This window comes from Fonsecaea monophora (assembly GCF_001642475.1).
Source record: "Fonsecaea monophora strain CBS 269.37 chromosome Unknown Scaff129, whole genome shotgun sequence".
Classification (NCBI taxonomy): Eukaryota; Fungi; Ascomycota; class Eurotiomycetes; order Chaetothyriales; family Herpotrichiellaceae; genus Fonsecaea; species Fonsecaea monophora.
The window spans coordinates 50,495-74,312 of NW_019174060.1; the positions used below are offsets into that span (position 1 = coordinate 50,495).

The 23,818-nt window shown below is 53.6% G+C and overlaps 9 protein-coding genes across 9 annotated transcripts; 2 read left to right on the forward strand and 7 right to left on the reverse strand.

Annotated features, from left to right (window-relative positions):
- Positions 1 to 1,088: 1,088 nt before the first annotated feature.
- Positions 1,089 to 2,429, reverse strand: AYO21_10725 (hypothetical protein; the record flags this gene model as incomplete). The annotated part of the gene is made up of 2 exons (XM_022660634.1): positions 1,089 to 2,337; positions 2,401 to 2,429. 2 exons carry the CDS (start codon positions 2,427 to 2,429, stop codon positions 1,089 to 1,091), a joined length of 1,278 nt encoding a protein of 425 aa, XP_022507062.1.
- Positions 2,430 to 3,432: 1,003 nt separating this feature from the next.
- AYO21_10726 (hypothetical protein) lies at positions 3,433 to 4,440 on the forward strand (the record flags this gene model as incomplete). The annotated part of the gene is made up of 1 exon (XM_022660635.1): positions 3,433 to 4,440. One exon carries the CDS (start codon positions 3,433 to 3,435, stop codon positions 4,438 to 4,440), a length of 1,008 nt encoding a protein of 335 aa, XP_022507063.1.
- An 807-nt stretch (positions 4,441 to 5,247) lies between these two features.
- AYO21_10727 (hypothetical protein) lies at positions 5,248 to 6,705 on the reverse strand (the record flags this gene model as incomplete). The annotated part of the gene is made up of 1 exon (XM_022660636.1): positions 5,248 to 6,705. The coding sequence occupies one exon, from the start codon at positions 6,703 to 6,705 to the stop codon at positions 5,248 to 5,250; it is 1,458 nt and encodes a 485-aa protein (XP_022507064.1).
- A 672-nt stretch (positions 6,706 to 7,377) lies between these two features.
- AYO21_10728 (hypothetical protein) lies at positions 7,378 to 8,187 on the reverse strand (the record flags this gene model as incomplete). The annotated part of the gene is made up of 1 exon (XM_022660637.1): positions 7,378 to 8,187. The coding sequence occupies one exon, from the start codon at positions 8,185 to 8,187 to the stop codon at positions 7,378 to 7,380; it is 810 nt and encodes a 269-aa protein (XP_022507065.1).
- Positions 8,188 to 9,482: 1,295 nt separating this feature from the next.
- AYO21_10729 (hypothetical protein) lies at positions 9,483 to 12,260 on the reverse strand (the record flags this gene model as incomplete). The annotated part of the gene is made up of 9 exons (XM_022660638.1): positions 9,483 to 10,043; positions 10,095 to 10,144; positions 10,198 to 10,226; positions 10,280 to 10,434; positions 10,494 to 10,751; positions 10,806 to 11,087; positions 11,138 to 11,629; positions 11,686 to 11,957; positions 12,017 to 12,260. 9 exons carry the CDS (start codon positions 12,258 to 12,260, stop codon positions 9,483 to 9,485), a joined length of 2,343 nt encoding a protein of 780 aa, XP_022507066.1.
- A 1,144-nt stretch (positions 12,261 to 13,404) lies between these two features.
- AYO21_10730 (hypothetical protein) lies at positions 13,405 to 14,085 on the forward strand (the record flags this gene model as incomplete). Its single annotated transcript, XM_022660639.1, has 1 exon — positions 13,405 to 14,085. The coding sequence occupies one exon, from the start codon at positions 13,405 to 13,407 to the stop codon at positions 14,083 to 14,085; it is 681 nt and encodes a 226-aa protein (XP_022507067.1).
- Positions 14,086 to 14,543: 458 nt separating this feature from the next.
- AYO21_10731 (hypothetical protein) lies at positions 14,544 to 16,887 on the reverse strand (the record flags this gene model as incomplete). Its single annotated transcript, XM_022660640.1, has 3 exons — positions 14,544 to 15,778; positions 15,854 to 16,382; positions 16,633 to 16,887. The coding sequence occupies 3 exons, from the start codon at positions 16,885 to 16,887 to the stop codon at positions 14,544 to 14,546; spliced, it is 2,019 nt and encodes a 672-aa protein (XP_022507068.1).
- A 934-nt stretch (positions 16,888 to 17,821) lies between these two features.
- AYO21_10732 (hypothetical protein) lies at positions 17,822 to 19,712 on the reverse strand (the record flags this gene model as incomplete). The annotated part of the gene is made up of 3 exons (XM_022660641.1): positions 17,822 to 18,575; positions 18,645 to 19,113; positions 19,277 to 19,712. 3 exons carry the CDS (start codon positions 19,710 to 19,712, stop codon positions 17,822 to 17,824), a joined length of 1,659 nt encoding a protein of 552 aa, XP_022507069.1.
- A 1,575-nt stretch (positions 19,713 to 21,287) lies between these two features.
- AYO21_10733 (hypothetical protein) lies at positions 21,288 to 23,171 on the reverse strand (the record flags this gene model as incomplete). The annotated part of the gene is made up of 1 exon (XM_022660642.1): positions 21,288 to 23,171. One exon carries the CDS (start codon positions 23,169 to 23,171, stop codon positions 21,288 to 21,290), a length of 1,884 nt encoding a protein of 627 aa, XP_022507070.1.
- Positions 23,172 to 23,818: the final 647 nt, after the last annotated feature.

Genomic DNA, 23,818 nt, shown 5'->3' on the forward strand with positions numbered 1-23,818 from the left:
GGTGTGGATGAGTCGCATGGTTTTGTACCGAAGCACCGTTTCTAAAAAGTTTGGTCTTTTTTTTGGTACGCGCAACGTGGTGATGCGATGACTATGAATTTTTTGTCCACCTTTTTGCAAAGACGAAGAGGAAGAATGTAAGGCGCCAATGAAGCGCGGATAGCGCATTCAGCCGAGTGTTTCGATTTCATGAGCGATTTTTAGGAGCCAGGCCTGTCCCTCTTATCTATATACGGGGTCTCTCCGATGGGGTTTCGTGGACTGGCATATGTTTGACCAGCCTGTACAATGGTTTTGCGGATGCATATTCTGGGAGTATATCTCTAGCTACCTACCCAGCCACCTGGTTAGGCAAGTAGGCATATTGATCCGAGTCACGATTGTTGTGTGACTGACTTGGGGACAAGCCATCAAGAGAGGGAGAGGGATAGGAAGAGGGAGCGTGCCGTTGGTGTAACCATCAACCCACCCGCCATATCATATGTGTTATGTGTGTGCATGTGTGTGTTTGTATGCATTTCTTGGAGCACGAGATATACAAGCACAAGTACATCAACAACAAGTGTAACGCACTTGTATATGGAAGAAAGATGTAAATGATACCGCATAGCTATTCTATCTCTACTTTTACTTTTACTTCTACATCTCCTTCTCCGTCTACGTCTACACTCTCTGACCGAGTCTAACCGACTGATCGGTCTAATTAGTACTTCCACGCCTGGCGTAATGTCTGTGGTGTCACGTTATAGCGCTATAGCGATGATATCGGGACTCTAACACGCTGTACTGAGACGGTGTAGAATCTGTAGGTGTGCGAGTACTTGTATAAATAATCATTCCATTTACAAGGACCCGTCTGCATGTAACCGGACAGTGGCCGCCCGTCCCATGACCCTCCGTTCCTGGTCAGAAGGAGTAGTACTTGCTGACCATGCTATAGGAAACGAGACGCTTGGCAAGCAACGGCTTCCTGCTCTGTACTGTGTCCAGCCTTTCCTATGCTGTCCTACCTGTCCTGCCATGATCTGTACCGTGATGGAACAAATTTCCCTCTCTTGCGCCCAGCGCCTTTTTGGGTGCGAGGTGCTTCATCTGCGTCGTTCGGGGTCCCCCATCAACGAGTCCACGCCACTGCTCATACCACGTGAGATCTCGTCTGTGATATCCCTCGCCGCGGTCCATCCTCGGGATGCTCTCGCGGATGGCGACGTTGACTCAGGGCCTGAATCTCGCATCCTCTCCCTCTCCATGTCCCGCTCGCTCCGGTCATAGTGGGCGTCGCCTCCAGGGCCGCCACCAGGGCCACTGCCCGAAAACCACCCGCTGACACCAGCGGGGATCCAGCCTCCACCAGCACTGTCTCCACCGCTGGTTCGCCGACGATCATGAGGATCTGCTGGCGTGTTCGAGCCTCCTGTGGCTTCGTCGTAGTCGACATTTTCAAATGATTGCTCACTTCGCGACTTGGCCTTCAATCCACCGCCCATGGCCAACCCAGATCCTGAGCTTGAGGGTCGCTTACTATGTCCCCCGTTTCCTCCCCGCCCATTGCCGTCGCCCGGAGCAGCGCCATATGCGAGGTCCAAGTTCTGCTGCTCGCTGTCCAGCATCCTTACCAGCCCCAATAACCTGTCACGTTGTGCAGTGATGAATGAAGACTTCTCGGCCGTGGACTGACCGGGGATGTTCTCGAACTTGAAGAGGTTCGGGGGGATGGAGATTGAGGCGGCTTCAGCAGCTGCAGAACGATATGTTTCTTGAGAGGGGTTGGATGTAGAAGCCAGACCCGCAGCGAAACTAGATACCATACTGTACACCCCCGCCGACGTTGCACCGGGTTGAGTAGGGGTGTTGGTCCTTGCGCCAGGCATGGCAAAGCGCGAAAGGAGGTCTGACGCATAGCTTGCGTAACCTCCTACTCCGGCTGCTTGTTGCTGGCCAGCGTGCTGTTGTGGACTCTTCTGGCCCAAGATCTTCTCTCGTGCCCATTCAATTGCTATATTCATGTAACCCAATCCCATCTGTTGCAGCTTGTCGTGGGTTTCACCAATGAACTGGTCAATCTGGCGTTCATGGTGGACGATGTACGGCTCCAAATAGTCGAGGTAGAGTACCTTGGCGCCCTGAGTCTGAGGGAGGACGAGGTAGAGGAGGAAGATGAGGCGGAGCCATGAGTAGAACGGGATCCAGCCTATGATGAACAAGGTCCAGGACTCGAATAAAAGGGTGAGGGACAGAATGGTGAAGTATATCAACCACGGGTGCGTTTGAGCAGGGTCATTTGTGCGCAACGCTTTGTAGGAGAGGTAGGCTGGAAGGAGGATCGTGGTGACGGAGCTGCATAAGAAGAGCAGTGAGTTTACAGGGTCTCAGTGGGAAGTCCACTGCTGGTGTACTCACGCTATGAGGTCTGCTATGATCCCAAACATGGTGACTTGGAGGAGTGACTGAAGACCAATGCTGGAGGATCAATGGCTTGAACTCAGGTAGTTGAGGAAGGAGTTTAAAAGTATCTGGGACACCCACCAGGCAGCCAAGTTAGATACAGCATGCGGTACAAGGTGGCTTTTTCTTTGAGTTTTCCAGACAACAGATGTCCGGAACAGCGGGTTTGAGGAAAGCCAAAGAGCCAAAGTCGGTGTGCCTGACGGAGGAGCAAGTGAGAGGATGAGGCTGCGCCGACTCCACATGCGGGCAGCTCAGCCCTGCGGATCCGAACCCAGCCTCGTCTCTTATCGATAAGGCGCGGGGCAGCTGCGGTGAATGCTCGGCCGTAGTCGGCAGTCGGGATATCTAATACGGTGGATCTTTTCAGACATCATGTGCAGGTTTGATATTTTTTCCGACAGCGACATCAACCCATCATTCCTCGGTACCTTTGAAATTTGGTGTTTATAGGGAAAATTGACGCGATTCGAGGCTGGCGATCCGAATTAGACCTGAAACAGAACCGAGAGCCTTGTTGCATAACCACACAACTCGACACACGCCTCGCTTCCTACTGGAGAAAAACAGCATCAGTTGACCATCCACTCGCCTCTTCCTACTGGTCCCTGCATCAGGCCTTTAAACTTCTCGCCTCGGTACCCGGCGACGATCTCGTCAAATGATTGATTGTCCTCGTTGAGCGGCAGTCGTTTTTCATTTGCTGGAGGTGGCCCCCCCTGAAACTACGTGGCATCGAGGTCTTTCCACAACAACCAGCGCAAAGATTTGCCATCTGCTTTAGACAACGTCGAACGTTTTCGTGAGTCTTGCTACCAGATTCCGGGGTTTGAGTGTGAGTGGCGTGATGCCAATCGGAAAGATCCATCGCCTCTCCACAGTTTGTATATAAACTCGGTTCGTTTGGTTTCCTCCTGCATCTTCCGGTCAATTTCGTCGCCAAAGCGCCACATTTTCCTTCAAGCAAAGAACTCACCCATTTTCAAAATGTGCATCGCCATAATATCCACTGCACATCCTTCCTATCGACTAATTCTGATCGACAACCGCGACGAGTATCTAAATCGACCGACCGATGTTGCTGGATGGTGGCCAGACCCCCACACCCATGTTCTTGGAGGCCGGGATATGCTCCGCGACATCCATGGGACATGGCTGGGAGTGACGAGAACAGGCAAGGTCGCTGTACTCACCAACTTCAAAGAAGACGTCACGCCGCCTCCCACGGCCGTCAGCCGCGGTGCTATCATCAAAAAGTTCTTGTCCGAAGATGTCGGTCCCGTTGAGGAGTTTGTCAAGGAAGTTGTCAACACCGGCGTTGCCAAAGATGCCGGCGGCTTCAGTCTCGTGTGCGGTCACATAGGCGAGAAGCTTGCCGTCATCTCGAATCGTGCAGAAGATCAAAGCCAAGTACCGTGGATCGCGGGGGACGTGGTACATACGGTCGGTCTGAGCAACGCCCACTTCTTGGACCGATCATGGAAGAAGGTCACCTTGGGCGAAGAACTCATGTTGAACACGATCCGGCAGAGCATCGAAAACCAAGAAAGCGAAGATGAGCTGATATCGCGGTTTCTGGACCTGCTCAGCCATGAAACCCTTCCGCGGAACGGCGAACCCGAAGGATCCGGCCTGGAAACGTATATTCCCTCGCTCAGACACACCATATACGTGCCGACCTTGGGACGAAAGGACACGAGTTATCACCTAGAAGATGACGAGATTGCCGCTGCCAAAGTCCACGAGAAAGTCAACATTGTAGGACACCACACACCGGTGCGGCGCGACTCGCCGTCGATCAACCCGCCGTTTCGGGCCCGACCGCTGGGCGTCAGTGGGCTCTATGGGACGCAAAAGCAGACTGTTGTACTTGCCGACCAAGACAACAACGTCCGGTTTTTCGAGAGGACGCTATTTGACGCAGACTCGAATCCCATCCCATTCGGCCAGGGTGACGTGGACGTGAAATTCAAGATTGACCGGATGTCAAGTTGAGAACCGCCTTTGCGTGTGACTGGTTCCGATTTGGGTCTGTTTTACAGGGGTCAAGAGAAAGCCAAAGGTTATTTTCGGACTGCTGGGGGTTTTATGACAAAGGCACGTAGAGAGTATGTGTGCGTGTGCATGTGTGTGTGTGGCATTGGCATTGGCATCGGCACTGTTTTTCAACGGTCAAAAGAGCTTTTACTACTCTACAACTACACCAGACGTGGGGTTATACGACTTTCTTTTCTAGCTTCTTCTTTTTTCGGAGAGAGAAAGTGTGTAAGTGAGTGTGATGGTGGCAAAGAACTCTGGAGCATACCTAGCCTAGATGGGAGCAATAGAAGGAATTGATGTTTATTCGTGTGGTTCGGACTTGGACGAACAAATCATCACTACTACATTGAAATCAGATCAGATCGCTGACTGGAATGACGCGAAGCAGAGCGAACAGAACAGGATATGACAGGACAGGACAGGACAACTCCGGACCTCCATCGGGTAGGAAAGTAAAGTAAAGTGAACAGAGAGATTCAACAAGACGAGACCAACCAAAAAAATAAAAAAACAATAAAAATACCATGATCGCTGATCGCCAATATATCAAATGTATACACAATACAACATGCACAACACATATATAGTTGTCCCGTGCGCCCAGAATGACTAGCTAGGTAAACAAGTAAACCCCTTTTTCTTCCCGTTGACCGGGTTCGCAGGACTGTGTACCTAGCTTTCTAACTAGCTCTCCCCCTCTCTTCCCTCCAATTTCACGTAAAGACACAACCTTGCCAAAAAGCCTAGTTAGCCTAGAGCGATTCAACCCGAAATACTAGCAGAAATGGCACGGGCGAGTTTCCGTGTCCGCGGGCTCTGCACATGCGCGTCGAAGAAGAAGCCTCGTCGCTGAAATGTTTCGAGGCGCTCTGTAACGAAGGCCTCGTCGAGACGACACAGCGACGAGTTCGTCGATCCCAACGACCAACTCCAGCTCCTGGCAAAGGCACAGCACTGCGCCGCGAACCACTCGGCCACGGGGCTCCCCTCGTCGGCGCACGAGAAGCCTACGATCAGAATCCACAGCCTGATGTCCTGGGCGCCGACCCAGCCGAGGGACGTGGTGGGTATTTGTGTGAGGATGTCCTTCAGCATTGGCGCCATGACCTTGACCGTCTTTGCGCGGCCCGTCACGTTCATCGCGAGCAGGGTCCACATGATGATGGCGGTCCTCAGCGCGTGTGTCTTGGGGTCGTGAGTCGTCAGTGCCAACAGCCTGTTTCGGATGGCCATGTTGCGCGTAGTGATCCAGTGGGTGACCTGCAGGGCTCGGGACGGTGACGTGAACGAGGTCTGCAGGCGGCTCTTGACGTCGTAGGACTCGACCAGCTGCTCGATCACATCCCTCAGCGCCGAAGGTACTATCGATGTGTCCCTGTCCAGCAGGGAACTGGCGACGCTCTCAGACTGGATCGGCGATAGTTCGTGGTCCCCCAGACAAAGAGCACTGGCGGGACCAGGATCGTAGTCACATTCAAATAGACAAGGCTTGAGCCGGACGCACGCGAGATACAGATCACTCATGGCGAGCTGACCCTGCAAATTCTCGTCCTGGATGGACATGAGCCCGCCGTGTCGATCCAGCAGGTCGACAGCAGCCTGTAGGTGGGTTGTCGCCGCCGCGACGTCGTCACGGTAACACTCGGCCGAGGTCAGAAACACGATGCAGATCAGCAACTGTCTCAGTTGCTCGTGGGTCTGAATGGGCTGCGTTTCGATGCGGGAGCGCAGTAACCGGAGCGCGTTGCGCATGTAGTAGTCGTCTTTCCCAGTCACCGCCGTGGAAGGGAGGCGGTCAATGAACTGGAGTCGACTGGCAGAAGCGCTTAGAAGACAGTACATGGTCAGGCTGTCCTCGACAACTGTCCGCATGATGCGATTAACGGCGCTTTGAAACGTGTATACACCCTGACGAAGGACCGCCATCTCGTTCGGCCAAAGAGTGGGATGATAAAAGTAGACGTAGTAATGCAGGAGGCCCGCCACGGCATTGTCGATTTTAACAGATGCCGCATCAAAGGGGTCTGCCCTATGTAGGATCGTCTCACTGGTAGGAGATGGCGTTGTGACTCGCGAAGACTGGTTGCTGTTCCGCTGTGCCTCCCTCTTCCTGTGTGTTTCTCGCGCAGCATGAGCCCTTCGCTCGACATCGTCCAGAGCGCGATCTTTTTGAGGGCGTTTTGGGTGGCAATCCACAAAGAAGACTCTGACTTTTGGCATGTTGCAGGCCACAAGTTGGCAGTTGTGTCGCTTGGGTTGGTATAGATCTGAGGTGAAGATGGAAATACTCGTCACCTCTGTCGCCAAAGAGTAATACTGTCCATCAAGTAGCATTCTCGAAAGAGATGCACTGACGAGAATGGTATTTAACTTCCTTGGGAGGTGGAAGTTGACTTGTGTTCTCTCATGCTGAACGTTGTCGTCGTCGTTGTGATGGTCATATCTTGAATACCACTCCTTGTTTTTTTCCTGCACACACTCTCTAAGGTATCATTGCCACATTTGTTTGTCGCCTACAACTTGACTTCCTGAGTCAGCTGTAGTTGGAGAGTGATTGGTCGTGTGAAGCAGCCCGCCTTGAGCCAAGCTGGGCCCAAGCGATGTGCCTCGTATAGATGCCGTGTCCCCAGCGAATGGCGGGATGCCGCCCAATGCGTGTCCGAACCCAAGAATCCACTCTGAGGGGCAGGGATTTCCGAGGAGCCTGGATATACTGGGGTAAGCTGGCAGTCGAGCAATAGCGGAAAAAGGAAAGTTGTCGAAAAGGAGTTGGTATATCGTTGTGGCCCCGAGGAAAATTTGAGTGGCGAAGAAAAGAAAGATGGCCGAATGAGTCGAGGACTTGGTCTACAACAGCAAAGGGTTCTGGTTGCTTGTTTCTGGAGCGCTCGATTATGTACTCATGGACCACTGGTTCACTTCCAGAATGGCTGTAGCCTCCTTCTCAATGAACTTGAGCGCCCTCAACAATAGCGTAGGCCCCACGGAGATGCGGCTGACACCTGCCCGTTTCAAGGCTTCAATGGTACAGCCCTGCGCAAGGACGGCCAGTTTGCCGTCCAGTCTGTTGGCCATGGTCCTGACCTCGTCTTCGCTGATGACCTTCTTCCTCACGCCCCAGACAAACACGGTTGTAGCACCCGCGTCAAGATAGGCGCGCCCACGCTCCACCACGTCGTCAATCGTCCCGTCGAATCCCAGGACGTCTGTGCGGGCGTTGACCACGAAATCGGGGACCCCTACCTCCCTGGCCGCTCGAACGGCCGCCTCGATCCGGCTCTTTGCTTCGTCGAGGGGTCTCAGCTTCGGAGGTTGGGAGCTGTTGTCGACGTCCTCGATGTTACAGCCCACGACTCCAATCTCGATGGCCTGTCGGATCGAGTCTCCCGGATCCGCATACCCGTCCTGTAAATCTGCCGTCAGCGGCAACGTATCGGCCTTGCCGGCGTTGCGTAGACCAGTAGCCACCCGGCGAACCCCAGCCAGATTGTCGTCGAGCGACATGGTGTCTTCATTCACGATGCCCATGCTGGCCGCGATGGCAAAAGAGGCACTCGCAACGGCCTTGGTCGAGGGGAGGCCTGCCACCACCGAGGCGGTACAGGCATCGTAGACGTTTGTCAGGATGAGGGGATGGCCAGGGACATGGAAGGATTTGAGCTGGCGGGCGAGCTGATTGAGCTCTTCGGAAGATTTGGCCATGGTGAATCAGTAGTAAGGGTGGCTTGCCCTGGTTTGTAGGCACGTAGAAGCAATCACAGCGAAGATGTGCGGACAAATGTACAAAGTTCCTGTCCCAAAGGTGCAGGAAGAGAGAGATCAATGAGACAAACGGTGGTGCAGGATGGTGATGGGTGGACAATGTGATTCAACCCAGCCCAGCGGCACAGTTACACAACAACCCCCATAAGTATACCGAGTACGCCCTGCTAATCACTTTCTTTGTTGCCCTCGTATTTCTTTGGTTCGAGCGTACCACCCGCACCTCCACAACTGGGCACTTTTACGCAGCGCAAGCGAGAGTTTCCGCGGCCTCAGGCGATGGGCATCAGGCGAGCCACCCACGCTCCGCGCAAGGGTCTTTGTACTCGGTACCGAGTACAGATGACAAGCTCAAACAAATTTGTCAAAGTCGACCAAAGTCGATCAACCCTTAGACCACCTGCCTCAGACTTTTAGCCTCCAACTACTTGAAAAAAACCCACTGACTAACGATCTCACAGTATCCTGCCACCCTGCCTTGAGACTCGACTACGGGGGAACTGGCTTCGTACACGGCAACGAGCAAGAAATACGGGCGATGCGCCTCGCCGCCCTCGTGCCTGTCGGAGCATGTTCTCTGAGATCTCGACGCCGTGCGGCGACCGCGCAGCAGCCCCCTTCACCGCTCACCAACAGAACCAGCCGAAGCTGCATCCCAGATCGAGCAGTCGCGCCAGCCTGGGAGGGCATCCCCGACCAGTCGACGCAGTGTTGGCCATTCTGGAGCGCCATCGAGCCCGTGCACCGATCGCGGTACTTGTGTGTACTCGTTGAAAAAAGCCGGGTTGTCGTAGGTGTTTTGGGCCATTTTTGGGCATGGAACGTCTTTTGTGTGCTGTGAGAATTGAACTTGTGCGGAGAACAAAGAGTAAAGGTCAAGGACCTTCAATATGTCTTTGCGTCTCCTTTACGTCTCCTTTGACCTTACACAGGAAGAGGCCCGTTGACTCGAATACGTCGTATACCCAAGTCGTGACTCACACATTGATAGAGAAAGAGTACACAATAACCCCCAAGAATGGCGACACCAGCGGTCACAAACCAATACTCTGACAAACACTAGAGAAAGACTCCAATTGATCCTGCCAGGAGGTCTTGATGCCCCGGTCTTTTTACCGAATGTGCCTTTTCCCATCCATCCAGATTCCCGTGGCCACCAACTGGAATTGCAATGCCAGCTACCGGATGCAATCAAAACAGACCTGTTTCCCTGCACCTACACATGCACGCAACCCCTACCACAACTCACAGACGGGCTCTTTCTTCTCACACTGGAAACTCTCCCGGAAGTCCCTTGAGTTGGCCATGGTGCCCAGAATCCTGGCAAACTTGGGCGCATGAGGGTCCAGGTAGATTCGTTGAATGGCAGTTTCCTTCCTGGTCTTTCCGCACCACCAGTTGGCGTAGTTGACAAAGAACAACTGCTCCTGTGTGAAGAACTCCAGCCCAGGAAGATCCTGGTTGGGCTTCTCCGCCGCGCGCTTCTTCCACGCCGCAAATGCTGCCGCTAGACCACCTGCGTCCGCGATGTTTTCGCCCAAGGTCAGTCGGCCGTTGACATGGAGCGGTTTGTCATCAGGGCCTGGTACAGAAAAGTTGGAGTACTGCTCGACGAAACACTCTGCCCGCTTCTTGAAGTTCTCGACCGTCTTTTCCGTCCACCAGTCGGTGAAATTGCCGTTCTGGTCATAATGGCGACCGGTCGAATCGAATGCATGAGAGAGTTCGTGCCCAGATACGGATCCGAAGGCGCCGTAACTGAGATACTGGGGGACATCGACATCGAAGACGGGAAACTGGTCTAATTAGCACTTGAATGCGCGTCTTGCTCCTTTCACTGAACTGACCTGCATGATTCCTGCTGGGAAAACAATCTCATTGCCGGGAGGATTGTAGTCTGTAAGATTAGTCAAGTGCTAACAAAACACGCAGGGGATTGGAAGCACATACATGCATTCACAGTTGGAACAGTCATATCCCTAAAGACCGTCAACACTTGCAATCAATCCTACGACAAGAAGCAGTCACGAACCACTGATTTCTATCCACGGGCTTGCCCAGAGCCGCCCACTCGCGAGCGAGCTCAGCACGGATGATCGATACGGCATTGCCGAAGTACGTCGAAGAAGTAATGTTGACTGGAGCGTAATATTTTTTCAGACTCGCGGGGTCCATAATGTTTGGACTCTGTAAACAGCATCTATCAGTATTATACAACTTAATAAAAGTCCTGGAACTTCATATACCTTGTCCGGATATCCAATTTTCTGGACAATGTTGTGGACCTTGGAAATGGCCAGCTCAATCACTTCCTTCTCCATCCACTCGGTAACCTTGAGTTTTTCGATGAACTGGTCCTTGATATCGGAGACAATTTGGTCACCAAATTCTTTCGCCTTGGCAGAGAAGGCTTTCTCGACGAAGAAGCGGCTCAGGATCCAGCCCACTCCAAAGTCGACGTGGTCGACGCACGTTCGCCATCGTTCCGGTTTTGTATCTGGGTCCTAGGTCATGTCAGCATCGGAAGGCTGGAAGGTCACTTCGAGGAAGCATGGTACCTTGCCCTCCAGCTCGTTTGAAAATCGTTTGAGAGGAGCAACCGCATCGGCCTCGATGAAGCTGGCGTACGACTGGACTACCTTCCACATGAAGTATGTGTGCAGAGTCTTTTCTGGTGTATCCGCCAGCAGTTTACTAAGCTCCTTCATGTATTGTGGAGCCATGACTATGACTCGCTCCAATTGGTAGTTTGAGGGTACCAGGCTATGGAGGATTTCCGACAGCTTCAGTTGTGGAGTTAGAGCATCAGCATCAGCTAGAGACATGGGGTTGTAGTATTTCTGTCCTGTACGTTAGTAAGTTCGGGTTGTGAAACAGTGCTCCAGCTCACCGTCACGTCGTTGCGGTCTTCAGCAGTCGGCGAGGCTTTCGCAAGCTGCTTCTCGAACTCGACCAGATCATGAGCATCGACTACATCTCCGGAGGCCCCATCTTGGAGTGCCGAGAGAACTTCCGAAGCCACGCCTTCATACTTCTTCACGAGCTGTTCGTCTTCGTACATTTCCTGTGCAGGTAAACCGATGCTCCAGGGAGCCGCGATGGAGACGACCACCGTATCTGGATCTTTGTCGTCGGCACCGGTGTCAGCAGATATCACGGTCGACATTCCAGTCTTGAGCATAAATGCAATGGTGGCAGAGAGGTCGCCAGATGAAAAATGTTTCGCGGTGTCGTTGAGTATCTCGATCAATGGCGCAACCCCGACTTTCGCGATGGTGTCCTCATCCAAACAAGCATCATAGGCCGCTTTGAGCTTGTCGAAATTCTCCTTGTCCACCGAGCCTGTGGTACTGTCGAGTGTGGCAGGGGAGAAGTAAGAATGCTGGAGCAAATATAAGCACAGGAACCAAGATCGTTGATGGGGTGCCAGGGACTCACCGCCGACAAGCCGGGGTACGGATTTTCGAGGATATGGCGGAGTAGCATCTGAGAATTCTCGCTCATGATGGTGCCGGTAAAAGCATCGCCTTGGTCGGGCCGTAGATCATGACGCTCCCTCCAACCTCCGCAAACCAGCTCCTCGAAGTCGGTGCATGGGTCAAGGGTTTGGTAGTCGGGCGACAAGTTGTAAAGCAGCTCCGAGGAGGCATGAACACACGCAGGCGTGAGACAGATGTCAGCCCCCTTATGTTCGGGTTCTTTGCTGTTTGCTTCGGGGTTGTCAGCAACCAAACGGAGCCGTGAACCAGTTTCACACAGCAAGACTCACTATTGAGGGAGAAAGGCAAAACATCGGGCCCGTCATTCTTCACAACGAAGCCGGCATAACAGAGCCATGTGACGAAGAGGACCATGAAGGCGGCGAAGGCACGCCAATGAAACGCTTCCCGGAGGCGGCGACCGCACGAAGCGCAGTAGGATGCGGGAGTCGGCGCCCTGCTTTCCTCATCTTGTACCAGAGGAGCCTTTTCGCCGATGTGCTCATGGCCACTCGACAGTGATTGACGATCCATCATGGCAGGAACGGCGTCGTGCACAGGATGAATGGCATGAAGGGAGTAAAGATGGTGAGATGGGGTCGAGTTAAAGGGAACATGTTTGGCTACGGAGATTTGGTGGTGGCGCGGTGGTTGCCGTCCTACGCATGGGTGGGAGTGAGTTGGTGCCACTTGGGGGGCGGGAACAGGGGAACTGTGACACCTGCAGCGCCCGTTAGGCGTTCCTGAAAGAGAGGAGGAGCCTTACTGGTGCCTGAGTGGGTGTTGTCACCAGCCTTGGGTTGTAGCTTCAAGCTTCCCCGCACAGACACCGGAGCTGCGGGCTGTGAGCTCCTGCGCGCGTTGTGACTTCCTAGGATGCCAATGCCCACACAAAACTGGCTAGGCAACTAGAGCTAGTGTAATATTTAGGCACCTAGGTAGGCAGCAGGCTCTGGCGATCCTCAAGAAGCGAGTTGGCGGAGGCCACCATACTCAATGACCAGGTAGGCTGCCAGCTTCTACCATCAGTTCTTTTACTACCTAGGTCCTGTATGTACTGGTATATCCACCTCCCAGTCCTCGCACTGCCCAAAAATTCCTTTCCTGTCTATATCTCCGACTGGGTACGGCATGTGGGATAATGCACAAATGTCAAGCCTCAAAGGGGAGAGTCCATGCCAATTGAAAAGGTACTGGCGCAAAAGAACCCTGAAACAAGAGGGCTGAAAAGTCCCCCCACCGTGATGAGCGGCGGGACAAGTTATTGATGTCTCGGAGGATTTTTGAGGATGGAGAGTCAGGTTGGGGGTTGTGATGTCCGACTCACGCATTGAGGTCGCTCCGTATGTAGTGTTCCTTTAGGACACTACGTGATGAATATATTTAACAAGTGAATGAGGAAATAAAGGAGGAAGGTCGCTCGAAGTATCGGAACGCATATCTTGGTGCCGGCTGTAGCGATACCTCTCAAAGTCATACCACGGCGATGGAACTTTGAATGAGAAAGAAGGAGAGCTCGCATGCAGTCTCACAATGTGGGTGGTGAAGTGTTAAGTACCAGTACCGAGTAGGTAGCGTGTGACCCAGAAGTCGCTGGGGAAACTTAGACGAGCCCTTCAACCTATCGATGGTCCAATTGACAATATCAAAGGTGAGATGTGTGTATGACTACATGGCAATGCCACCGAGACAGACTACATCCTCCCTGCCCAAGAACTGGCCCAAAGACATTCTCTATCTCGACAAACTCCATATTCCGCCTCCATTATCACCAGAACTACTCCTCTCATCAGTGACCAGAGCCACCTTCAGACCGTCCGATTCACTCCCCGTGATTCCCGATTCAGCACTCACGTCGCCATCTCCGCTGGTCCAAATAAAGTCCATCGCCGACCCCTCCCACCCAGCGTACCGACAGCACGGGTTGTTTGCGGCGCGCCCCCTGGCCCCGTCGTCATTCGTGATCCTCTACCTCGGCACGCTGCACACGTCGTCGTCAGAGTCAGCTTCGACATCGGACTACGACCTCAGCCTCGACCGCGAGCTGGACCTCGCCATCGACGCCGCGCAGTGCGGCAACGAGGCGCGCTTCATCAACGACTACCGCGGCATCCGACCCGAGGGCCCCAACGCCGAGTTCCGCGACTGTTGGGTCGAGATGCCTCCACCGACCTCCCGCGGCGGCGAGGCGAGATGGGAGAGGCGGATCGGCGTGTTCGTGCTGAGTACCGGCAAAGCCAACCGGAAGGACGGCGGGAAGCAGAGGGCGAGGGGGATCGCAAAGGGCGAGGAGATCGTGGTTAGCTATGGCAAGGGATTCTGGAGGGCGAGGCAGCAGGAAGAGGAACTGGGTCACTGACAAGGGGACTCGAAGGGGCTGATGGATGACGCCAACGAGAATGGCTGGGGCTTTTGCTCGAAAGCGACAACGATGAGCTTGTTTCCTATTGACTGACAACCCTCGACGAGTCGCGGTCGTGACTTGGCACAGGAAAGAAAGGAAGCCCTCATCTACATCCATCACTCGTGGCGCTCGACCATCTACAAACTTCAAACACCTACTCGTCAAGCTCTAAGCTAACGTTACTCGGCAACCCAATTATGGCTGCGAGAGTCCCGGCACCTTTGTGTCCGTCAATCAATATCTGGGCGGGCCTGATCAATCCCTATCCAACAGCCTATATGTACTAGGTACGTCTCGCATTTTTCACGCCCAGCTAATCCATCAACACCATCTTCGAGGCATCAAGGTCGCCCTACCCTATAACATCCCACACACCACGCAAATACTTTTTCTTCGACAGTGCTCTGACCAGACTATTGGAATTCCTTCCGTCTCCTCACTCTCACCTTGGCGCTCATCGGCGGGACGTGGTTCGGTCCCGCCCAGTAGCATTCAGGTCTAATACCCTTCCCATTCCAGTTCCCACCAAGGCCCCCTTCCATGACCATCTGGATCTCGTACCGCGAGAGCAGATACGCGAGCAACAGCTTCAGTTCCTGCGCGGCAAAGAATCTTCCAGGACAAGCGTGCCGACCATGTCCGAACCCGAGGTATGAGGGAGAGGTGGCGATGAAGGAGAGGTGGGCTTTGTCCAGGTACTCCTTCTCCCGATCTGCTCTATCTCTATCACCATCCCCGAGTCCACTGGAGACTCTGTCTCTCAATTCCACGAACCGGAAAGCCTTGTATTTGTCGGCTCCCTCATAAAGGGTCTCGTCATTATGGCACCCCCAACTGTGCGTGGCGACCATACATCCTTCGGGTACATGTATCCCATCGGGCGTCGTGATGCCCCCCGGAGCAACGACCTTTTGGTTCACTCCCACACCTATGATACTCGCGCGTCGTGAACTTTCTCGAAGAGCAGAGTCGAGGTAGTGCATTTTGGCGATAGCCGTGCGCGACCACATCCTCGAAGCCTGTCCCGATCCGGCGTCTGGCTCCATGTTGTCCCAGGCCTCCTGCCGCAGCGTTTCCAGGACACGCTCGTTGCGCGGTGCGGCAAGGATATCCAGCAAGGCATTGGTGCCGATGAAACTGGTCGTGTGGACGGACGCGAAGTTCACGTGCAAAAGGCGCGCACAGATGATCTGCGGGTCTGCCTCGTCCGGCGACAGATACGATTTGGTGAGCGATCGGGTCAACAGCCATTGGAGAAAGTCGTTCTTTGCTGTGTCGCCCGGCCGCTCCGTCTCGCTGTTCTTGTGTTCTGCCTCGGAGTCGCTGGTGGTTACGTCCTGGAGGCCCTGACGCCGGAGAATCTCGGGCGTGAGGATTTCAGTGTATGCGCGGGTATGCTTACGATTAGAGGATGTCACTATCCGAGAGACAAGAGGCCGGAGTATGCCAGGGAAGAGTCGCAGTATCGTTGCAGAAAAGGCAATATCTTCTGCAAAACCGATTGCATTCTTGAGGTATTCCTCGTCACGACCTGAAGGCCATGTTTGATTAGCATTTTGGACAGTGAACACTACCGATGCAAATTTTCTTCTAAAGAGGACGGCGATGCTCTCTCGAGGACGATGTATGCTCTTCTGTGTCAGGCGGCCTGGGGCCTGTGGATCATTCTACGCACCGTCCACTTTGACCCGCCTCTTTGCCAGAAGGAAGGGAATCTACTCACATAGTGGAAGCCCGACAAAGACTCTATTGGAAATTCGGGCAATGATCTTGGTGAGACTGTCGAAGAGCACCACGGTCTTCCACCCGTCGGCGTCAGGGTAGTATTCAAAGTCGGGATCAGCTTCGCTGCCCCAGATTTGATCTACTGCTGCGGCTAGTTCGTCGCACACTTCGGGCGTGACATTGAAGACCTGCCTAGTCAACTCGGACTTGATGACGTCTAGCAAGGGGCATGAAGCGTCAGCGAGGTTCAAATAGAGTGCAACTGGGGAAAGAAAATGCCAAGTTTCAGGTCCAAGGACCGAAGACGCCAGAGTAAGGAGAAGGGGAAACAGACCGAAGTGAACAGTTGGATCCATAATCTCGGGCTTGGGGAAAGTATATCGGGTCTGTAGGATATGCTTGTGGGCGCCATTGACACTGAGGACGTTGTCAGGCTGGGCGATCAGCCAGGATGTGTTGGACGGCGGGAGCAGAACGACCTCGCCATCGAGAGTGGCGAGGATGCACGGCTTGTTGTGGCGGGCATACTGTGTTGGAGAGTGTGGTCAGATGAAGATGGACAAACAGTGCGCGATAGGCATTGTCACAAGAGGATATCAATGGCAACGAATGACATAGGCCATTGCTTCTCTCCTCCCTTCTCTGATGTCGTACCTGTTCCAAGATAACCGAGGCCAATGGCTGAGAGAAAGAATGGAATAAAGAAGCTGCGAGGATAATGGGACAGAGACAGCAGCACCTATAAGCCCCCCTCTGACCCAACATTTAGAAACCTACCTGATCATATGCCCTCCTCAAGGCCTCTTCGTAATTGATGGAGCACCACAGCCTCGTCCTCAGATCGCACAGGACCCATGCTCTATCGTTGCGCGCAACCCACGGCAGATCCGGCAGTGTCGGGCTGCTCTTCCGGCGCCAGTGCAGCAGTAGAAAGGCGAGCAGCAGGCACACTGGGAAGACGATGTTCAGGGGGTTTGTAGTGAGGGAGATGGAGAGGATGTCAGTTGGAGACCTGGAGGCATCGGAAGCCATGGCGGGCGACCCTAAAGCGTGGGTTCAGGCCTGTTCCTGGTCTGTGCAATTTGGCTTTGTCCAAGAGCGCCGGCCCACCCCTCTCTACCTCCCTCCCTCTCTTGTTTCCCTCGGCCAGCTTGTCTTTCAAGGCAGGAACAGGACAGGTAGGATCTAACGGTCCGGCGGGAACAAAGTCAAGGGTCCTGAAGCAGAGTGCTGTCGTGTCAGAGGTGTTATTGGAGGTAGGGTTGGGGTGGTAGAAGAGCAAAACGCATAGGAGAGAGAAGGATCAGAAATGAGTTTACGTGGCAGGAGAGGACTGACTGAGCAGGTCGCTAGATGCCCGGAGCAGTAGAGAGGCTGAGAGGGTGCTGTAGAGCTCTTGGTATGTGGTTTGTTCTAGGTACAGGTCGACAGGGTACTCGGTACATGAGGGAGTGAAAGAGTTGTAAATACCGAGTACTTACGCAGTCCCTGTTGCCCTTCACCTTCTCTTCACACCTCCCCTTCTCGACTCTTCTCCTTCCCACGTGCCCACCAGTCAATGTAACAAGTCTCACTCTCTCAAATCATTATCCACCATCCACAATCATCTCCTCGGTCTCCCGCCCAATGAGAAATTGCCACACTCCGGACACATCAACAAGTGGTCTTATCATGCCTAGTCACTGTTGGCGGTCGGTGGCCTCACGGTCTGGGTCTAATGCCGTTTAATACTTGAGATGCTTGTGACTTGTCGTTGCTAACGCAGTCTCAGGAAGTTAGAGCGTTTCTGCGCTTGCACCCCCTCGAGCCGCGATGTCATTATCATGCAGACGTCCTCGGTAGAGGTCCCTCAAGCGAAAGCGACATATCCCGAGGGATACGAGCCGCCTCCTTCCACCTACGAGTACATCTGCACTAGCTACCTATATCATGGACGATCACAGCCAGACTGAGGCATTTTTCAATCTCACGGAGAGGGTGAACTCGACCCCTCCAGGTGAATCTGAATCTGCTGTGCCGCCTCGTTCCATACGTCCCAGCACCGGGGCTGGAGCACATAGTCCCACCACAGGAAATGCGACATCAGAGTCTGAAACAAAATCCAGTCCAACAGTCGCCGATCCTCGCGCAAGCTCCGACTCAGCTGCATGACATACCATTCCTGGTGAACCGTCCCATGCGCTGCCATGGCGCCCATTGTCAGACACCAGACTGTGAGCTCGCGCTCCATCTGTTCTTCCAGAGTCTCGCCTGTAAAGAATAATTCCAGGGCTTTGCGCAAGTCGTATGCAAGCTGCAACTTGATGCTCACGGATTCCCCCAGCGGGAAAAGGACTAGGTCGCTGTAGATCAGTGCAGCAAGTCGTACCATATTGTAGAGAGAGTCCTCATGTGAGGGCACCAGATCCAGCGGTGGATCGAGCGAGCATAGCTGGTGCTGCACGGCATTCCTGACTGTACATATATCTCTGATTATAGGTGCCGCGGGAGCCTTTCGGTGATATAGATCGATGCCCAGCGTCGCCCGACATGCTAACATTAGAGCTCGTAAAAGCCCGGGAATTTGCACGCAAGAGAAGCCTCGACCCATCACCAGAGATAGTTGGAATGCACGGGGATCGAGCACAAGGTCCTTGAATGCTTCGCAGGCGTAGCGCAGCTTGTTGGGCCACGGCCAGAGAGGGCGGACGCCGAGTCGAGTCGAGACGAACGTGTCCGCGCTAGAGACAAAGGAGTCAGTAAAACCAATTCAAAGAATGTTGGAGCAGGAGGATGAGAGTAGAACCCACAGGCTGAATACATGGCAGTGATCGGGCAGAGGGGATCCATCTATACCACCCAGAGGTTCGAGAGTGCGGTAAAACCGCTGGATCTGCTGGATTCTGCCGGGCGTCAATTCCATGTTGTTGAAAAGGTGTAGATTCTGCGCTTTGGCCATAGGGGATACGGGATATCTGGACGGCTCCTCCTCGTGAGTTCCAGCAGGCCACGTCACCAAAAGCAGCGCCAGAATTATACTCTTCCAGGGCGGCATCGGGTTCTTCTGGACGATATCTGCAACGGCTTCGAGAGTCTTCCGCTCATGGTACGATACTGCTCGTGCTACCAGTGACCGAGACTGGTGATTCGCCGGAAGCAGTCGTAATCTGTGACCCCCTGCGTTGACAATCTGTGCGTGGAGAATAAAAGGAATTTCCTGTGCGTCCCTCCGTCTCATGACTTCATATCGTTCGGTGGTGATCGGATCCTGGTTCAGCACTGCAGGCCAGACGAAGCGGTAGGCTTGGAATACCGAGCGACAATCAGCAATGCCGAAGAAACCAGAAATTTCCGACACTCAACTGACCACCATCAGGGGATCAGGGACATCGCAACTTCACAAAGAACAAAACGGACGAGGGTTGCAGAGATCGCGACTCACAATGTTCCAGGATATCGTAGATGAAAGGAGGCAGCCCGCTAACCGGGCCCGTGTCAAACGGGTCATAGTTAGCCTGGCCCAGTGAGGTTGTGGAGGTAAAGCTCTTGGGTACCAGCGACAACCCGTGCACGATCTGTGGACGTTCTGGAGTTTTGGGTCGTACCGCCAGCTTCTGTCTGATAACTGGAAGTGTCGAATCGTCACTATCCTGTTGAACATCGTCATCAACCGAACGACGGCTGAGTCTCTTTGGGGAGCGACGGCTCGAGCTGACAGCTTCATCTTCGGCCTGCGGAACGGGTCGCTTGAGTCTGGAGTTCCGCGCTGCATGAGCTCGACGATCTGCATCTTGGAGTTCTTTCTCCCTCTGCGAGCGGGGTGTGGAAGACAGAGACTGATTCAGGAACAGAAACTCTCGCCGCGGGTCGGAAGCCATGTGGGTAGATGTTGTGCTAAAATTCCATCATGACGGGAAACATGATTGATATCGTCCGAGAGATAGGCCATTCGCCCAGGAAGGAAAGGCAGAAATGACAATCTGGGGATCGCATGACCCTAACTCTAAGCGACAAGGGCCATGTCGAAAGTGGAATTCGCAGAATCCCACAGGTAAACTGGATGAGGAGAGCCAAAAGTTGGCGACGACCAAAGCGAGGTGCTGCCGGAAGCCGGGACAGACGCTGAGAATAGTCTGTACAGTAGGCTTTGATAATCAAGATGGCCGGGGCTTGAATTCCTATTTCTTGCCCTCCTATTGCCAGGTCCCCCCCGTGGTGACACCCGTAGTCGGACCATGGTAAGGAATGAGTCAGCGACGGGCTTCCTCCATGGCTCCAACAACGACGGCGACCGTCATGTTGTTTTGGTTGTGTAACTTCGCATCACGATTGACCTCTATCTCACCGCCCGTCGATTCGGCAGTCGTGAGACCTCCGAGTGAAAACTTCGTATGCTGTCTCATCAAGTATCATTCTGCAGCAGCGAACCAATCGAGGGACGCATGTCAGACCGTGGGGCCGAGGCTGGTTGAGCTGCGATAGGGCAGGAATTGGTGGTGCATGTGGAGTGTATGGCCAGCCCAGTATGCGAAGAGAAACGTAAGCATCCCGCTCGCTTCGCCTACACCCATCTTCCTTTCAAGCTTGGCAGCTGTTCTTGGTGAATCCTCAAGAAGATGACTAGGCTGCTGCAAGCGTGGGAAAAATGTTGACGAGGAAAAAAGGACAGCACTGTGTGGCTGGGATCCAGATCCCCCAAAATACTTGAAATAGCAAAGGCTCCGCTGCTTTCTCGAGGTTGATAGACAGCTGTTAAGTAAGGCATCCTGAACCCCTGCCATGCGAAGGCAGGCAAACGAGCTCTGGGAGGTACGTCTCGTGCCCTCAGTCGAAATTCTCTTATGCCAGTCCCACGGGCGCCAATTCCAAGCTTGTCGAATGCGCAGCATCATGATACACCGTCCACCCCAGCAAGCGTTGTGTGTCGATGACACTTACTCCCGTGCATACCTGCTCTGGCGGTGGCGGTGGCGGTGGGTGATTCGGAGGAAATCAGATGCAGGCTTGGTCATATCTCAGATACACCTAATCAACGACGCATTGGCCATTTACTCTTCAATCATGCGAGGACTCTGGTAAGGCCGACTCCTTGGGATCCTCTGCATGTGAAACCTTGCGTGGGAGAATGAACATACCCGAAACTGCGTTCCCTGCAATCGCAATGTTTTCTCAGCTGGCCTCGACCCCAGGTTGGTGCCTCGGGAATTCGAGGCCATCTCGGGGGGCCTGTAATGTGTCTCGACAATGACGCTCACGAAGTCTCTGACTGAGGCCGGCGATGCGTTATGCTGTTTCCGCGCGATCTCCGCCGATTTGCGGTTGGACATGCTTGACAACGAAGTGCATAGCGCGATTCGTGCTGGACCCGAATATGGTGGTCTATTTGTCTTGCAGACCACGTTCAAAATCTCCCTGGTTGTGCATTGCTTGTCGCAACCCCTGTCAAAGATGAATCAACTCAGCCATCTCACTAGCGCCTCCATCAGAAGTCTTCTGTCCACAGGCTTGGCGATATAATCATTCATGCCTGCTGCGAGGTAAGCTTCTTCATCTCCCTTCAACGCATTCGCAGTCATGGCGACGATGGGAACCACGTGACCGGCTTCTCGAATTCTCCTTGTGGCGGTCACGCCATCCATCACCGGCATAGAGATGTCCATCAGGATCAGGCTGTAGGCTAGAGGCTTTTGGGTCATCAGCTTGACGCCCTCCGCACCATCGGAGGCCACATCCACTTTCTCGAGGCCAAAGCTTCGCAAAAGACGAACCATGATTGTTTGATTTATGCCGTTGTCTTCGACGAGAAGAATGTGCTTGGTTTGCGCCAACTTCTTGAGATCCACTTCCAGCGTGCCCTTCGGAAGTGGTTTAGCTGGTGAGACTTCTAATTTGTTGACTCTGGAAGTGAAATAGAAGATGCTTCCCTGGTGCTCTGGATTCCGCATGTAACCTACCACCCCACCCATGAGTTCAGCCAAACTCTTGCAAATGGAAAGGCCGAGTCCAGTGCCCTTGTACCTTTTGGTCGAAGAGGTGTCTAGCTGGGTGAACGGGGTAAATAAGACATTCTCTGCCTCAGGAGTGACACCGATACCCGAGTCGATCACTTCGGTTTTTATGGCATACGAAGCTTCATCCTCGTGGGTGAGAGCAACCTTGACCCGTACATAGCCCCTGTCGGTGAATTTAATCGCGTTTGACACCAGGTTTTGCAAGATCTGACGATAGCGGAGAGGATCCCCCTGGACAAAATTCGGGAGGCGAGGATCCAGGTCGATTTCGAATCTCAAATTCTCGGTTGATCCGATGTTGAAACAGCGTCGGACTGCATTAACAATCTCCACAATATTCATGACCTCCTTGTTGAGCGAAAAGGTACCCGAACTGAGCTTGGAGTAGTCGAGAATGTCATTGATGACCTGCAACAGAATGGCCCCCGATTCATCGATGATGTTGGCAAGCTCTTTCTGTTCGTCTGTGAGGCCCGTGTCGACCAGTAACGACAAGGCGGACAACATCCCATGCATTGGGGTTCGGATTTCATGGCTCATATTGGCCAGGAAGTCGGACTTCATCTTGGATGCATCTTCGTATGCAGCTATCAGTCGCGCTTCTGCCGCCTTTCGTTCCGTCAAATCTCTGGTGATTTTGCTAAAGCCAGTCAAAACTCCGTCGCGGTAGACTGGAGAGATAATGACATTTGCCCAAAACCTGGACCCGTCCTTCTTGACACGCCAGCCTTCGTCTTCCACTTTGCCCTCTCGCAAAGCCACTTGCAGCTCCTTTTCCGGTTTCCGTGCCTTTCGGTCCTCTTCGCTGTAGAAGGCCGAGAAGTGTTTCCCCACGATTTCCTCCTGGGTGTACTGTTTGAGCAACATGGCGCCGGTGTTCCAGGTGGCTATACAGCCCTCGGCGTCAAGCATGAAGATGGCATAATCGTGAAGGGTGCTAACCAAGAGGCGATATGTCTCTGCCGATGATAATTGAGCGAGGTGTTGTTTTGTCCTGTCGACCTCTTCCGTAGCGTCGAGACCCTCTACAACTACGTAGAGGAGTTCGTCCTCGTCAAAAATCGGCGACACTCGGACCCGCCAATAACTGGAAGCCTTGAGCCCTGGTAAGGGTTCAGAGCGCTGCTCTTCGCGGCTCGCGATTGCACCCTGGATCAGTTGGGTGGTGGTGACGGCATCTGTTGGTAAGAGCAAGTCGCCGATCGTCTCCAGAAAGGGTTTGCCACGAACTTTGTCCAAGGAGATATGAGCCTGCTTTTGCCAGGAATTCGACAGCATGACTATTCGTAAATCTTTGTCCAGGACAACCGTCGGAGTCGGCGACATAGCGAAGATCCGATCCATGCCTGCAGGTTTTTGGCAACTACAACTCGAGGTTGGACTTGGAGGAGGACTGAGGTGATCCGACGTCAAAGAGTTTGTTAGCGGGGCGGCAAAACATGATTTGCTCGCCGCCCTGACGACACCATCAGGATGTTCCTCCGCGCCGCGTTTTCGAGAGACCATTTTCGCCTATCAGGGAGACTTCATGTCTAAGTTTGCGACCAAAGGACCGACCCAGAAGCCAGAGTGAACGTCCAAACTTTCGAACCGCAGAGATGGAGGCTGGTTACAAATAATGGCAAAATGATGAAACCTGATCCCTACGGTAGGGGAGAACCTGCTTGACACGGGATCGAATTTACCATGAATAATAACGACGTGCAGAGAAGGGCTATGCGGAATTCGGCGTAGGCACAATGGCCTTCATGTACTGACGAGATGCGACTTGTCGAGACTTGGAAGGAGCACCTCAGCAGCCCAAAGAAAAACGCGCCTGGGGTTCGGGTGGTTTCTGGTGCTCAAGGATGACTGAGCATGGTGCTTAGAGATGGGGTCTGGTCCGGAGGGAGGTTGTTGGGATCGAGGGCGACTCGAGGGCTCAGTGCTCGGTGCCACACGCGAGTAACCGCCCCCCAAGAGCAACCCCTTCG